The 17,742-nt window shown below is 40.7% G+C and overlaps 1 protein-coding gene across 1 annotated transcript in view; it reads right to left on the reverse strand.

The window, feature by feature from the left end:
• CDK6 (cyclin dependent kinase 6) overlaps positions 1 to 17,742 on the reverse strand; it is a 212,900-nt gene that overhangs the window by 85,916 nt on the left and 109,242 nt on the right. The window contains exon 3 of the mRNA XM_080664534.1: positions 13,472 to 13,639. Coding sequence (XP_080520660.1) covers positions 13,472 to 13,639 — 168 coding nt within the window. The remainder of the gene's footprint in view (positions 1 to 13,471; positions 13,640 to 17,742) is intronic.

Raw genomic sequence — 17,742 nt, forward strand, 5'->3', positions numbered from 1 at the left:
GTTTAGGTTTATTTTCCTTCTCTTAGAAGTTTCTTTAGTGAGAAGCTGGTGGCAGTTTATTGTTTATTTGAAAATGTCTTTGTCTTGTGAATTATGTACTTAGAATTCTACATGTTCTATACTTAGAATTCTATATGTACACATTAATAGTAATAAAACATCTACCCTAGTAGAGGTATTTTCACTACAGTGTCCTACAGGCACCAAGATAAGAAGAGCATAACAACTAGGAATTCACCAAGCATCACCCATCTCCGAGGCTTCTGGTCCACACTGAGGTTGCGAGGCATGCTTACCAAACACAAGCCATCGCTTCTAATCTCAAGGAGCTATGAGCAGCATGAAAAAAAATGAAGTCACATTAAACTGAAGTAGAGAATGAAAGGCTTCATGTAAAGGCAGAATTGAGAGGCTTAAGGAGTCTGTGGGAGTTCAGAGCAGGAAGTGTCTAAAGAGAGCTGGATCCTAGTCAGGTCATGTTGCAGAAGCGCCCGACTTGCATTTCCACACAACACTGCTTATGTGGCCAAACCACACCTTTCCCCTGAATCTAAGAGAAACCAGGGTATGTTCTCTTCAGGGACAGTATCATGGTTTAATCTGAATCCTGAATCAGGCACGAGGTCAATAAGAGAAATACTAAGACAGTTGTTCTTAAAAACGAAATGAGTGAGCAAATGCACAAAAATGCCACACACACATCCCCTGAATGGCAGACTGAACATGCCATTGAGTTATTAGTTTAGGTACCAACCCCTTTTGTGAATGGGGGACATTCCGGCATGGCTTTGTAAAACAAAACAAGACAGTGCAGGTTATACAAGGGCTGGGCTGAAAGCCTCAGGAATTTCTTTCAACTAATTTCTTTGAAAGGTTAATAGCTGGAAGAGTTATGTGACACATCTTAAGCAGACTATGGGAAAGAAATGTATGCTATTTGTGACATTAATTCCTAATCCATGGTACAATGAGTCACTTATTGACCAGGGAAGAATCTAATCTATTTGGGAAATGAAACTTTCTGAATATTAACTACTGAGCACCTACCCCCAAGAGAAAGTGATAACTGTAATACAAAGTGGTTTAATCTAGAAATAAGATTAAAAGACCCATTTTGACGACAGTGAGAAAAGGAATTTACTTTAATAAAGTAGGGATTGTTACTTTTAAGTCGTCTAGCCTCCTCTCTAGAAAGATTAAATGCAGAACATGGCCACACTGAAAAGAGTTTTTCTTTTCTTTCTAGAGTTTGTCTTGTCTTGTAGGTGATAAAGACAAAAAGTGCAATCACGAAGGCCTGTGTTGTGGGGTCAAAACTCAGTTTCTCCTCTCCCACCCTTCATTACTTGCCTGGCATGTGAAAGTAAGCAGAGAGCAAGGACTGAGAAAACCCTAGCAGCGGATTTCTGGGACTCTGAGACCTCACACTGAGAGATGGTGCCTGAAAGCGAGGCAGTTTGTACGGACTGTGCAGTTCATTCACAGTAACATGCTCACCCATTCTCAGTCGCTTAGTGAAAATTCTGCAACTTTTTGGATTTGCATATTCAACTTCCTGTATTCAATGATCAGGTATATATCTAACCTTGGAAAGAATATTCCAAACTTTGGTACTGTTGAAAAAAATAGTGATAGTGGTTAAGATTTCCTCAAGTATTCATTTTAGGACTATTAGACACATTCTCCCTTTTGAGAAACACTTAAATAATAATGAAAAAGGAGAGAATGGTCTCCCTGAGAAGTCACTAATCTAAACTCTACTCTGAGTGGTCCTTCGGTAACTGGTTAGTAGTAGGAACATGGTTTAAGTGGGTGTCCTCATCTCTGTACCTGTCTTCATGCTCAGGTGCAAAGATGGATACTACTACTATGCAATTCAGTTATAGGACTTTAATGAGTACTTACTCTTTTTATGTATTAAGCCAATTCCCACAACGATTCTATAAGGGAGGTATGATTGTTTTCTTCATTTTAACAAGTAAGAAACCCAGAACACATGCTAAAGAATTTATTTAATGTCACATAGCTTGTTAAATAGCAAGACAAACTCCAAACAAAAGATCTGGGTCCAACCCTAACTGGTTTGGCTCAGTTGGATAGAGCGTCGGCCTGCGGACTGAAGGGTCCCAGATTCGATTCCAGTCAAGGGCATGTATCTTGGTTGTGGGCACATCCCCAGTAGGGAGTGTGCAGGAGGCAGCTGATTGATGTTTCTCTCTCATCGATGTTCCTAACTCTCTATCCCTCTCCCTTCCTCTCTGTAAAAAAATCGTAAAATATATTTTTTTAAAAAAAGGTCTGGGTCCAGCATGTGTCCCCCTAACCAAGGTGCTGTACCTCTTGAAAAAAAGATTATTGGGGGGAAAATCTCTTTGCCTTTAGTTGGAAATGATAGAAGAGAAAAAGGAATATTCCAGGAACACTTGAATCAACTTAAGACCTCAAAAACAATGTTGCCAAGAAGGAAGAGAGAACCAAGGGAAGAAATTTTAAAACAGAATCAATGGAGTCACTGTTTAAAGAAAATAAAGGACGTATTCTCTTGGGAGGGTGTGAACTATTTATTCACCAATACCTGATGAGATATAGACAACACACACATACACTCACACACTTACTCACACACACACAATCACACTCACACACACACGATAAATAAACTCAGTATTAGAAAGAACGCCGGTCACATACTGTTTTAAAGCCTATCTTCCCAAACGCTTTCAATGTAACCACATCTGGCCTCAGGAAAGTAAGTGTTCTTTTAAGAGAAATGGCCATTATCTAGTGTATGGCACTTGGGGTTGGGGGAGCACATGGTGGTGCTGGTGAAATTTTTAACTAGTTTTTAAAAAAGTCCTTCAACTCGAGACTCATTGCAATTGCGTCCAATCCCTAATTTCAATGCCTGTTATTCCTTAGGAGTGGTGAGGGAAGAGCGGTGAAAGCGAGCGGCTGGAAGAGAACAAGCTAGCAAAGGGCAGGAAACACACTCCACACCTTTACTTATTTACATCTTCCTTTCAAGCCCCACTTGGCCTTTCCGGCTTTGGAAATGGGAAAACTAATCCGTGAGGCCATAAAAAGAAAAGAGTGGACAAGGTGAACCCAGAGAATGGAGAAGAGAGATAAACCGAGACCACACGAATTTGCCTATAATGAGTATATGTTAGTTTTATAATGGACATAAACATCTTAAAGTACATCATCATGACCAATTACTATTTTTAGTGAGCTTAATATATGTGATGCCCAGTTTCTTCCCTGAAGATGCTTGTTGTCTAATGAAAAGAGTAAATTATGGTATTTTGTGGCTGTTGACATTACATAACCCTCATTAGAGTTTAGTCATATAATGACCACATGTAAGGTATGTAATTTGCCAACTTTAGTAAAAGCTGGATTATGGGGATGAAAAAGGAGAAACAGAAAGACAGGTGGCTAATTAGATAGAACACAGCCGTGTTGCTGCGTTTTTAGGCCCAATAAGCTAAAGATCTGTCATGTGAGTCCTGATAAAAAGACATTACTCTTAGAAAAAGACTGTCTATAAATGAAAAAGCCATTTTACGATAGGTGCATTTTAATTACAATAGGGTAAACATTATGCCATTAGAAAATTTCTGATTCACACAATTACTAGTAAGATGTCTTATGCCAAAACCGGTTTGGCTCAGTGGATAGAGCGTCGGCCTGCGGACTGGGAGGTCCCGGGTTCGATTCCGGTCAAGGGCATGTAACTTGGTTGCGGGCACATCCCCAGTAGGGGGTGTGCAAGAGGCAGCTGATCGATGTTTCTCTCTCATCGATGTTTCTGACTATCTATCCCTTTTCCTTCCTCTCTGTAAAAAATCAATAAAATATATTAAAAAAAAAAGATGTCTTATGCAGATTCTACATTATAGGAGCTGTTCCATTTTTAATGGAATTGCTCATTGTATTAAAAGAAATTACTATATACAATATTTACACAACTGGCAATAAAAATAGCAGTAATGACACCAATAGTGACTTCTATGTCCTGATCATGGATTTACATTATTAACAACAACAGTGTAATACAAAGGGATTTATGACCAAACACACTTATTTGACTAAAGGAATATTATCTTTTTTTTTTTTTTTTTCATAAGGTCAAGTTCATATCAGATGTGGTTTTCCTACTTTCCTCTGGATCTACATTTAACTATCTCCAGTTTCTCTCCCCTCCCTTTCCTGCCTTCATTCAGTCTCTCATTATATATTATACGATAACTACTACATTGGAGGCAAATCAAAAGCACACGGAAGACAAGGGGCCAAGCTTTAAGCTAGAGGCAGGTCCACTTCAGGGAGGAGGTGGCATTTGCACTGAGTCTTGAATAGTGAGTCGGAGTTTGTTAGGCTGAGAAGGGGTGAGGCAATCTAAGTGGAGGGACCACTGTCTAATGGCCTGGAGGCACAACATCTAATGGCATGTTGTTTCACACAGGAGGAAACAGGTCTGAAGTGGCAAGATCACAGGAGTGTGGAGATGGGTCTAGGGTGGGTGGGAAAGAAAAGGGAGGGGGGGGGGAAAGGTTAAGAACAGACTGTTGCACTCCAAAGCTCAGAATATACAGACCTGTGGGCAATGGGCAATTTTTACTCCTACGTCTCCCGAAGCCCGCTGGTTTCCCACGGTTGGTCCATGCTCTGTAGCTCCTCCCTCTGCTCCATTCTATAAGCCAGTCTTGCCTTTCCAAGAAAAATAAAAATCTGCTTTTCTGACTAACTGTCCTCCTGATCTTTCATCCAGTTTGGAGGAAGGAGATTTTATAGTCAAGCAAAGAAATGTTCCTGTATATACTGTATGTGAAGACCATCACTTTTGGAGTTCATTTCATATTCTTGATAGCAACTTCCCCCATTAATTATAAAGTTGTAGTTACAATTTCTCGAATCTGCTTTTTTTTTTTTTTTTTAACTGGTAGAAGCTAGTTTTCTGGAACTAGGTTACAGACAGACTTTGGCCCATTTAACAAGGTCAGACTGTTTATTCTTGACAGAATTCTTTCCCATTGTAAAAAGGTACTTTTAAATGCCACATTCCAAGAGCAGTGCCAGTAAGCCACTGAAGCATATTTTCCCACAAGAACTGATACCATGTGCAGTCCCCACCTCGCTGAAATCAGCCAGAGTTACATAAGGTGCAGATAGCATTCAACATCGCCGTGAAATATATGAACTGAAGTATGCCAGCAAGCATTCAGAAAACTTCCATACAGTTCAAAACACCATAAAGTTTAAAAACCAATTAACCAAAATATAAGTAGAGAAAAAGAAAGGCAAGAAGAGTTTTAAGAAAAAAAGAAAGAATTTAAGACAGTGGAAGAATAGAAATCTTATAACTTTATAGTAGTACCCAAACCTAGAAGTAGTAGCGATCTTTCTCCCTTATTTTGGGGTTTTTATGGTTGAGTTGTTAAATTTACAGCCCCACTTTTAGATTCTGCCAGCCTTCAAAATAAATATAGGAGCAGTGCTAAAGTAAATTCTCCCTACACGTTCCCCGTCTTTCTTTTGGATGTTGCCCTGAGGCTTGAAGGTTGGCTCTGCAAAGTTTAACATTGAAATTTATGAGGATTTAAAAATCATCAATATCCTTACAGATGCTGGGTGCAACGATGACACTCACCCTGGGTTTCGATCCCTAGAGAAAAGGAAAACAGAACACAGGAACAACAAGAGGAATAGCTCAGGGGCCCAGAGAGTACCATTTAGAGACAAGCTTGGGATATTAGCAATAAAATAGGAAAGAAAACCCGGTATTACAAGGCAATCATAAAAAGTTTTAGCTTATATTAACAAAGACATGTACCTAATTCTCTTAAGGACCCAAATGGACTAGATAAAATGAATAAAAGAAATTATAACACAGACATTTTCAACCTTTTCCTGTGAGACTATGATTCCTCCAAGTATCTTCATTAAAAAAACACACAAAAAAACACAACACAAAAACCAAAAAGCACACCATACAGAAAATGTTAAGTGCACAAGTTGGGGAGGAGTAGGAAGGTTTGTGACCTTGGATAAGAAGGGATGAAGCACAGCAGCGATCTGAAGGTTAGGAGTGGCTGTCCAGGCAGACAGTCGAAGTGTAGATGTTACTCCCTCCAAAGCTCAAGTTACTATCAGGGAGTGACGCAGGTAATTGGAAAGATTGAGCTAAAAGTTGCGTCTAAAACAAATAATAAAAAAACACACACTCCTTTAGATGCTTGTAACTGATGACGCAATGGCCCTAGCAGCAACATGGAAAATGCAGAGTTGCAAGTTTATTCATTGATTCATTTATAAAAGCAGGGAGTTGGGAAAGCACTTAATTAGGTTCAAAAAGTAGTGAGAAATGTGATGGTGTTACATGATAAGGAATGTGTGTTTATGTGTATGGGGGTGGTCATTGGGTGGGAATAGGAATGGGAGCACAGAGGGGTAGGTTGGGGCTACACTGCAAAAAAGATTCTGCATGCCTTGCTATGGAGCTAGCAACTCATTCTTTAGGCACTGGAGAATCATGAGGATTCACTTCATTCATTCACCCAGGCATTTATCAAGTGCCTACAGGAAGGCACTGTGGGAACCAGCAAAATAGTGTAAGATTTGGCTTGAGTGATTAAAAATGGATATGTCCAATGTAACAGAATTTCAATAACATATCTTGACCTAGGAACTTACACTATGATACTATCAAAGCCCAAACAAAACGAAGATATCGCCACCTCTCCTTCCTTACAAGGAAGTAAGTAGTGGTATCTGCAAAACTGAGAAGCTCAGATACCCAAAGAACTAAAGAGGACATCAAGACCCAAGTCACAGAAACATTGTTGTTACATACAATTCCAAGGACCTCATACTCCTTTGACTGAACATAACACACTTGAGTTAAGCAAACTTAAGAGGATCTAGAATTATCTCATTAAATACAGTTTGTTAGTCTAGCCCCTGACCAAACATGGAAGGCATGTTCCTATAAGAAGGTTAAATGTTAAGAGGAAACAATTCCCCCCCACCCCCCATCTTCTGAATCTCTGAGAAACCTGTTGCTTGCAAATCTTCTCTAAAGCTTTTGGCATTGTCAACAGTAAGACAATGCATGGTCTTTACACTCAAACTCAGCCTCAAGCTTCTGAGATTTGAATGGCATCATACAAAGTGTGTCTATGATGGGATATAAAAACCAGGTGACGAGCGACCCTTATCTGTATCACGCCCTGATGGGACATGCTGGCCGAACATACATATGGAGGAAGCAAAGAACACCCTGTCCTTTCTCCGAGTGAAATATCCTCCAGGCAGTAGCATTACAGGGAAACTCTTTTCGTCCAGAACTAATTCGCCACACTGACCACTTACGAAGGAGCTAGAATTGGGTGAGTCAAACGAGTAACTATCTTTTACCAACAAGGAAAGCAGTCATTTGATTAACTTCACAAGTATACTTGGTGCAATTAAATACCCACCCGCATGCACCTCCCCACCAGCAGCAGCCTTCTGTACAGTATGGCACACATTATCTTCCCACACGGGAGACATTCATTCTCCAGTGGTCATCAATGTCTGCTTTCACTGCGGAGGCAGAGTTAACCTATCAGATGGTGACTGAAAATGTGTTTTATTACCACTGAGAATGCGTAACGGAGGATCTGGATGGGTTTCCATGTTTGTTTTGGCTCCGGCATTTTCCACGTACCCAGCCTCGGGAATCCTGAAGAAAACGTGTCCTGTTCCCAGCTCTGTGCACTGCCCCATTGTGTTCCACTTCCCTCACTGGCGAAAGTGAAAACGAAACCGGCACAAACACCCCATTGTTAGCTATGAAATATGTACTGGCAACTGGAAGTTTTCACAAAACAGACCTGGTTGTGTCATGGCAAGGAGATGTTGAGCAGGGAGGGAGTTACAGGAGCCTTTCCGGCTGCAGAGGTGTGTCCTGCCCTTCCCCTGAGGTGCGGAGGCGACAGGGCTTTGGGTTTTTTCCATTATACTCATGTAATGCTCTTGGTTTGATTTACTCAGTATGCACTGGCAGCGTTTGCAGGCTTCTGTGGGAGCAACTCGGCTGCCCAAGCTGAGGCACAAACCCTGCCAGGTCTCCATAGTAAATACAACACGCACGGAGAGGAAACAAGCATAAACAATTTATTTTCTCCTGTAAAAGATGACATTGTTCTCCGATCGCTGGTCCTGTTTCACTCTGTCAACTTGGTGGTGCCAACGGGGTGCCGTACAATGAGTGATTCCAAACACAGACACAGAAAAAAAGCAGGGATTGTATGATGCACATGTCCATGGGGCCTGTGTCCAGGTGGGTTCGGAGAGGAGGGTGCTGGAGACCTCTCTGAGCATCCTACAGCCTGGCACGGGTGAGCAGGGAGGACTTCCTTGACCCCCAGCCAATGAGGGTTCCTGGGTCACATGGCCCCACAGAACTGTGTCCTTTATAGTTATCTCTGTTTCTAACTACACATTTCTTTGTGTGACTATTTGATTAAGATCTGTCTCCCTTTTGATGATAAGTTCTATAAGAGCAAAGACCTTATTCATTTGTCTCACTATTGTCTCTCAGGTTACTTGACGCATGGAAAGAGATCAATAATTATTTGTGGAATGAATGACACAGCTCCATTTCATTCATTTCCTCCCTTAGGTTTATCAAAAGGTTTCTGAGCCCTGGCCAGTGTTGCTCAATGGTTGGAGCACTGGAAGGGTTGCAGGCTCAATTCCCAGCCCCGGTTGGGGTGCGTACAGAAGGCAACTAAACAATGTGTCTCTCTCTCCCCTTCCCTTCCACTCTAAATAAAATAAAAAAATCAATGGAAAAAATATGGAACGCTTGATTTCTCCTAAGCAATGATACATCGATTAGACATTCAACTGTGTGCAAGGATGGCAGAAGAAGTTTCATTCTGAAGTCTACATACACCATCGGTCAACAAGAGGCACAGATTTATGCCTCGGTGGTTCACCACTGCGTCAAAATGCGGCATGAACTAGTTGTTGTTGTTTTTTTAAACTTTTAATTTCAGCAAGACTTACAATTTATTTTTAAAGATGGACTGTTGGACATTTGTGGAACTGCTGGACACCCTTTGTAGAACCAGAGAGTTCCATGGAACATAGTTGGATATGCTGCAAAGTACTGGAGCCTACGGTGGCGAGAAGAGGGAAGAAGTGGGGGTGGCGGGTTCTCCAAGCCATTTACAATCTGGTGAATTCAGACTTAACCTGGTCACGAAATGCCTGTTGGAGTCTCAGTTTCCCCACTTGCACAGTGAGGTGGTTCATAAGGAGTTCCCAAAACACCAAATCCAGTGGCAACAGTATGGCCCTGCCTGCTATGATTCAGTTTGGGGAAAAAGTAATAAAGACCTTGCATCACTAGCAGTCATCATGGGGTGGCTGGTGAGGTCCAGGCTGTGCTCTGAGACTCTCGCTGCCAGGCATGACTAAAACTTCTGGCTGAATAGTTGGTCTCTATTTCCCTTTTGTCTATACAGATAAAAGTAAGTTGCACCATACACCACATTTGACATGGGAAGTACTTAGAAATGTTGACATGAGAATGTCTGTGCATATAACTTTAGGTAGTCTCATATTCATTCTATTGGGTAAGCATATATTCCTGAACCATTTCTGCCACCAAGATTATAGAACCGCACCAGTCGTGACTTTCACGTATCACTCATACGTATCACTCATGTGCAATGGGAAGGCCCTCCCTGTAACCGGTCCTCCTTGGTTTTCCACAAAGGCACTATTTCAGTCAGGCCAAAAAATTGATTTTCATGGTTTCAGAGCAGCTTTTCTGAAAAAAAGTAAACCATGATAAGTGAAATGGTCCTCACTTCTCTTCACATTCCCAGCTCCTTGTCTCTCAAGGGGCCTCCGATGCTCACAGACACTCCGTTCACATGCACACTCTGCCCCTCCGCCTGCGAACGGCTGAGGTGAGCACACAGGGGGACAGTCTGCTGTTAGGAGGAAGAACCTGAGGATTGCTCATGCAGTTCCCATTTAGCCAGGGAATTCCAATGCCCTGAGTGTGGCAGGGTGTGTCTCGGGCTCCAGGTGGCATATCTCTTTGGTATCCTGGGTTTCATGCCCCATGAAGGGAGGCATGGCTGAAGGAGGGCCAGGGCAGCCTCCTCTGAAGCATGAGACCCAGGCCAGGGGGCCCTCCTGTCATGTCTAAGGTATACATTGTAGCTACCCACATCTTAACTCTACAACCTTTTAAGCAATGGGTATAAACAGCACTCTGTAGGGGTATACATGGTGCATGCCTGAGTGTATATGAGCAGTAATGACCTAAGACCCCCTACCTACCCGAGTGCCATGCTGGAGGCAGCCCAGAATAGTAATGTGTCTACAGGCACTTACCCTTCTTTACCAGGTGGAGGCAAGTTAAATCATGTGGACGTATGTTATTATACACTCACAGCAACAACTACAGTCCAGAGTTAGTGATTGTCCTAAATTAATAACTACCCCAAAGGCTAACTCCTTCAAGAGCTTACAGCCCGATAACTAACCCCCCCACCCTCAAATAATCTCAAACAAGACGGAAAGCAGTATCAGGAAAGACATTAATAAGATGTCACTCCGAAATCACTGAGGGAGAAAGGAGGGATTAAGTTCTGCAGGAGGTACCAGAAGGGAACATCCCAGTCAGGCTTTGGAAGGTAATACATCAGCATTCCTCATGCAGTAAAACGTCAGTTTCGAATCAGTTAACTTGCAATGCCTTTAACATTCCACAGATTAAGTCCATTCCCAGTTCCTGTATGACATAACCCACGAAAAAATGTGTATTTTCAGGAAGTGGAAAAATAAATACCAGTTTGGTCTGGAAAATTGCGATTCCAAGTCTTTATATGTCACCATGTGTATGTGAACCAATATATCACTATGCTAAATGGATTTTTCCCCTTTAAATAAAAAAAAACAAAAAAACACAACAATGGGGAAAATTTGAAATGCAGTACCCTACAGGAATCATACCTTTTATTATTTCCATTACATTCCAACCATCACTTTCAAGGAAAATCTGTATTTGTTCCAGTGTCTTTTCCAGTGTCCATATATATATATATTTTTTACTTTATACAGAGTAAGCAGTACAAACCAGATACTGAAAAATCAGGTTATTTATGATTGCCTTCCCACTTTTCTCTATGAAATAATTTGCCTGCATTTTCCTGTCTGGACCTATCAACTTTCAGCAAGCATGGAATGTTAATTGATGTTATGCACAAGCTGGGCTACCATTCCTCAAATTTAATAAGGAAAAAAAAAAAAAAGCAAAACCAATTGAGTTTCCTGTTTTTATTTGTGGGTTTTAGTACCCACTTAGGGGAATCAAAATAAAGTGTCTCAGTGATGGCTCATTCTTCCCTCAATTAATGTCCTCCAGGAGACCAGTTCCTCCCATCTGCCCCTGGGATGACTGTCCGGATCATCATGCCTATTCAAGCTTCTCCCCAGGGTCCTGCTACAACATGCGCAAGTACTTCCTGGGGAAGCCTGCAGCCTACCTCACCCTTCCCACTGGGAAACACACAGACTCGGCCCTTTCTGGTGTGATTATATAAGAATACAAGGCTTGCCTGACCCAGCCCAAAACTGAGGCGTATCCTTTAAACACCATCCTGTGCCTTGTCTTCTCAGAAACGATGGTGCATGCTGGACCAAGAGGAAACAAGTACCATGTATCTTTCAATAATAATGGGGACACATTTCCAAGGAATCCCCTGTCAAAATTCAGATGCTCTAGGTAAAGTATGTCAAACTCTCGGCTGGTGGGCCACATGCCTTGTTTAAACGTGAGTTTGACATGCTTGCTAAAGTATGTAATGTTGGGAAAAGTATGTAACCTCACATGTGCAGGTGGTAGCACCCCTATTTCAGGGGTGGGGAAGCAGAACACTTTTGTAAACTGAACGTCTTCCGAAGGCAAGTTATCTCTCTCAGAGAATTTCTAACTCCCCTCCCAATTTTCTACTTCTCAGCTGAGGCATTAATGGAATGTGGGGAAACAATTTTTGTTGTGCAGAATATCTGCCTCCTTGTAGCCGCTTCCATCCCCCCAAGCCACTATGATCACGAGACATGGTCATACATTTCTCAACGACGCTCCACACCCGGGACGGTGCTGCGCCTGACGGAGAACCACTTCGAGGCTAAAGATGCTAAACATAAGGGGCACTGTATGTTCCCTGTGCTGTACGTTACCCTGAGACTGTTTTTATAACTAGCAACTTGTATGTATTAATCCCTCCCCCTTTTTCACCCATCCCCCAATCTCCCTCCCATATGTATGGTGTTAAGTGGGTACTAGACATATGGGGGGGAGGGGCAACTTCATAAGTTATATAAATGTCTAATCACTATGCTGCACACCACAAACTAATATAATACTGTTTGTCAACTGTACTTGAATCATGTTAAGGCAGAAATCAGTGAAAATAAAACATAAGAAAGCTGGATGATATGTGAAAAATGACATATTTACCCAAGAGGATTCTTTGTCTTAAGGCTTAAACTAATGCTTTGAGGGCCATTTCTATAGTCATCATAGAATCAAAGGGATTCTCCACATTAACCCTATGTCCCAGATCAGTAGCATAGCAAAGGGGCATTCCGTGCCCCCCCCCTTTTTTTTAACCTGTGCATGAATTCACTGTAGGTAAAGCAGGCTTTTCACAGAGAAGGGTTATCAGTGCCCACGTCTAGGCTCCTCTTTTTATCTTTGGGGTGCAGAAGTTCATAAAAATTCATCCCAGAAACAATGAACTAGAAGCAGAAATAGAAGCTACACCAAAGTCAATAGCTATTTTGTTTTTTGGGGCCTGAATGGGACATAGAACAGGATATCATAACTGTAATTCTTTGCCAAAACAGAGCCCTTTCTTCTTTTGGCCTGGGCGAGCCTCTGCCCGGCAGGGTGGTGCTACTTGTTTATGGGCCATCCAAGGTCAACACATTTAATTTTTTTTTGGCCCAGTTGACAGCAGAGCTTCATCGGAGTGCTCTCACACACCTGTGCAGGCACCCTGGCTGCTCCTCCCACCAGGATGCTGCAGACAGGGCAAGGTTCCTGGTGCTCTCTTTTCCCCGACCTTGGGCTGTGCTTCCCCTGATGTTATGTATACACACAGCTCTGAAAAGAGTGTTATGGCAAACAGCGTTTGGGAATCTGTAACTGATTCCTTTCTAGTGACTAAGATGCAACAAGCTATTTCTGCATCGGGTCCTGTCCACAGCAAGCCTGGCCCGGATGTGTCTGTAGCTGGGAGCAGAAGGCTTTCCTCCTCCCCAGCGCTACAGAACAAAGTGCAGAGGCTTTGCCCACCAGCTGACCACCGGTAGTAAGAACATTAGGGGCAGGGAAAGTTTACCATTCGAAAGAGGAAAAACGAGTTTAATGAAAGAACAGCACTTTCTCACTCACCACTGAGGTCAGGGCCATCTGAAAACTGTAGATGCGGGCAAGGCCGAAGTCAGCCAGTTTTATTTGTCCACTGCTGGTCACCAGAATGTTCTGTGGTTTTAGATCACGATGCACTACTCGGTGAGAATGAAGAAAGTCCAGGCCTCGAAGAAGCTGAAACATCATGTCCTAAATAAGACCGAAAGAGAAAATCCATACACAGTCAAAACGGAAGCACAACGTGCCAAGCCCTCGATGCTCAGGGGCGTGCTTGGCACACAGAAAGCATTTGAGAAACATTTGCTGAATGAATGAATCCATCTCCCTTCCTACCTCTCTACTCTCCCATTCTCAAGATCACTACAAAAATGTTTACTCTGGAGCTGTACTTTATTAATGAAAGGACAGTTTAAAAATAGTTTCAGATGGCATAGGAAATATTCTGGAAGAACATATACCAAACTGGTGTCAGTGGTTAATGCCGGGGAGAGAAACTGGGAGATGGTGGAGAGAGGGGAATATATATTTTTTTAAATATATTTTATTGATATTTTACAGAGAAGGGAGAGGGATAGAGAGTTAGAAACATCGATGAGAGAGAAACATCGATCAGCTGCCTCCTGCACACCTCCCACTGGGGATGTGCCCGCAACCAAGGTACATGCCCTTGACCAGAATCGAACCTGGGACCTTTCAGTCCGCAGGCCGACGCTCTATCCACTGAGCCAAACCGGTTTCGGCGGAATATTTTTTTACTTCGTGTACTTCTATATGGTTTAGTATTTGATCTCAATAGTTAAAATCCAGTGAATAATAATAATAGTAATTGTTATTTTATAGCACCACATATTTAGCTGACACTGTGTCAAGCACTGTTCTGAGTACCTTCTATTTAGTAGCTCACTCAATCCATACCATAACATTAAGGTAAATTATATCACCCCATTTCACAAGTCAAGAAAGTGATACACAGTAGATGTATGTAATTAGCCCAAAGTCACACCACTAGCAAGAGACAGTTTTGATTCAAAAAGTCCAGAAAAAGTGAATTCAAATTCCTAATGCACTCCTTTATCAGATCAATGATGGAAGGAGTAGTAGGTAAAACCAGGTAGCCATTTAACCTCGCTGAGCCTCAGTTTTCCTATCTGTAAAATGGCAAAGTACCAAAACCTATTTTGTAGAATCATTGTTTGTAAAGCACTAAGCATAGCAGCAAGCATTCAATACAGGGTAGCTGTTATTGCCATACTTATTAACCAGCATAAAGCAAGGGGGCATTCAGAAAATAAACCAATAAAATCACATCTCTTTCTAATTTTAGAACTGATAAAATTAGATACAACATTTAAAACTCAGAAACTGTGTCTGAAAGTAGGAATTTAAAATTTGACCATGATATGATACTATGAAATCTGGGGTTAATAAGACTGATCTACCTCTCAAAATATTGTGAGAATGGTGTATACAAGGGAGGACAGACTTTATCTTGTTCATATAAAGGTTAGGAAAATGATTAGGCAGCATCATTGGCTTTATTGCTGTGGGGTGATGTGGTGTGAGGACACACACTTAATCAGCAGCTGGACCACTAAGCCCCTCGCGGAGAACAGCGTATTTGGTTATTGGTTTAAGGTACTAGTTCTTCCTTTAGAGATGGGGGTTCTGTTTTCACATCCCAGCTTGTTTAAAATGGAGGCCTTAGCTTTTCCATTTATATCATGGAGAAAACAGTGCTTCCTTTTCATGCCATTATGAGGTTTAAATGAAGTGATGTATGCAAAGGGGTTATGAAGTTTCTGGCACATGGTATCATTTACCTATGATAATTATTAAAATGTCTTGTTTCCTGGGGGAGACAAAGTCACAAACAACCACAGGAAAATGCGGTCAGTGCACAAAGGGCTAAGGGTGGGTATGCAATGACACCGGTGAACTGGGATCTTCTTGAGGTGTCGTCCCCACTTACCCGCAGCAGTTTCACTCTCTACTGTTTCAATGACCCACAGTTAACTAGGGTCCTAAAAAAAGTATCAATGGGGGAAAAAAGGAGACATATGTACTACTATTTGTAATACTTCAAACAATAAAATGAAAAAAATTAAAAACAGACAAAAAGTTTCCAGACCCCCTCCTCCCCCAAAAAAAATTAAACGGGAAATTCTATAAATAAACAATTCATACGTTCTAAATGCTCTTCTGAGTAGTGTGATGAAATCTGTGCTGTCCCACTCTGTCCCACCTGGAACATGGGACATCCCTGTGTCCAGTGTGTCTATGTTGAATACACTACCCGGTTGTTAGTTACTTGATAGCCCTCTCAGTCATTAGACTGGTTAACAGATATTTTGACAGAGAGAGAGAGAGAGAGAGAGAGAGATGGGTTGGGATAGGAGGGGAAGGAGAAGGGGAAGAGGGAGTGAGCACATTCTCATAATGTTTACTACAGTATAATGTTGTAACTGTTCTACTTCACTAGTTATTGTTAATCTTTTATAGCGCCTAATTTATAGGTTAACTTTATCATAGGTATGTAAGTATAGGAAAAAACATAGTATATATAGGGTTTGGTACTATTGTGGTTTCAGGCATCCACTGTGGATAAGGGGGACCTACTATCTTCTGAATCTCCAAAGGTGAAAACTCTGGAGAAGGCTGTACTGTCCACATACAGTCAGTCCTTTGAGACTTAAGAACCACTATAGGCCAAACAACGATGAATAAACATGAGTGTGAAAATGAAGCACAAAATGTTAAGGAAAGCGCTCTTCCGCTGTGGCAAATAAGTCTTTATTGAAAACATATGCACACACTTGTAAGCACTAAATTTTAAATAGCATGACTAACCTAAAGTAATGTTATGCTGGTTCATCATTTTTAGCTTCTTGTACACCAAGTACCAACCATTTAAAATGGCACAAAGAATAAATCTGCTCGGCTCAGATTTCACTGTCCAAACAATAAGCAGCAAATTAGCAGAACAAAAATTTAAAAATCTGAACTAATTAATTAATCATAAGGGTCATCTAACTTTATAGAAAGACTGAACTACAGAGTAAATAAATGTGCACTGCTTTTATTTGTGCATTTATTTATATAGCATATACTATATGTTTTTTAAAATTATAAAATTGGTGTCTGCTTAATGCAGTAAATTATAAAATTTTTAAAAATTCCATAGGAAGGACAAAAATTACTCAAAATCCTATCCCTTAGAGAACAGAGAAATCTTTCACTCCTAAATAATTTTTGTATCTTTCTTGTCTGTGTTTCAAAAATTGCACATAGGTATAAAAAGAACATATGGTTATATTATTATAATTTATATAAGTACTATAATCATAATATAATTTATATATTATACATTTGTGCCATAGTATATTAAATATGTTTATAAATAAAAATGGTTATTATTCTATAGATATTATTTTGTGGTTCTTCTAAAAAATTTAATAATTCATTGTTTTTTGCCACTACAACAAAATTTCTACAAAAGTTTTTTATACAATATAATTTGTAATAGCTGCATGGTTGTCCACCCTGCGATATACCATAATCATTATTTGTTTTTAGTTGTGTTATTTTGGAACCTGTACTAAGAGTCCAGTTCTCCTTTGTTGAAAGGGGAACGTAGATGAAAATGACTTAACATCGCATCTATGTTAAGTAGTGTGAATCCACATAATTGCACTAGAAATTGATTCCATGTAAGTGATGCCTATAAATATAGGAAAAGTTAGTTCTACACAAGAATTACCATTCTTCAGATTTTCTTTTTTTTGTTAGCAAACAGGGTTTTCCTTTAAACCTACAATATCTAGCCACAAGAAAAGTTTTGAACTAGTGAGCTTTGAATTAACGATTTTTTAAAAAATCTTGCCAAAAATCTCATTACCTTCAGTAATTTAATTGTGAGGTAAGTTGATGAACATAATGGACCTGTAATAAGTATGATTGGGGGACCCCCCCTCAACTTTAACCATCACTCATTGGAATACCTAATCTCAAAAGAAACATGCACTCAACTATCTCAGGAACTCTGGTCACAAGACATGGTCCCAATTTTTGAGGATGATATGAATGGATTAAGTCGTAACACTAGACAAGGTATGAAAAAACACCTTTCCTTCAGAATCACAAGTAGTGCCCCGATCAAATACATTTCAAAGGATTCTCTACTTACATTTATTATCTGTTCTATCTCGACTTACAGTATCAGGAGACACACTTTTAAATTAGCTCCTTAATATTTTAATCTAAATTAATCTGTTTTATACAAGGCTCAAATATTT

Source organism: Plecotus auritus, assembly GCF_963455305.1.
Source record: "Plecotus auritus genome assembly, chromosome: 4".
NCBI lineage: Eukaryota > Metazoa > Chordata > Mammalia > Chiroptera > Vespertilionidae > Plecotus > Plecotus auritus.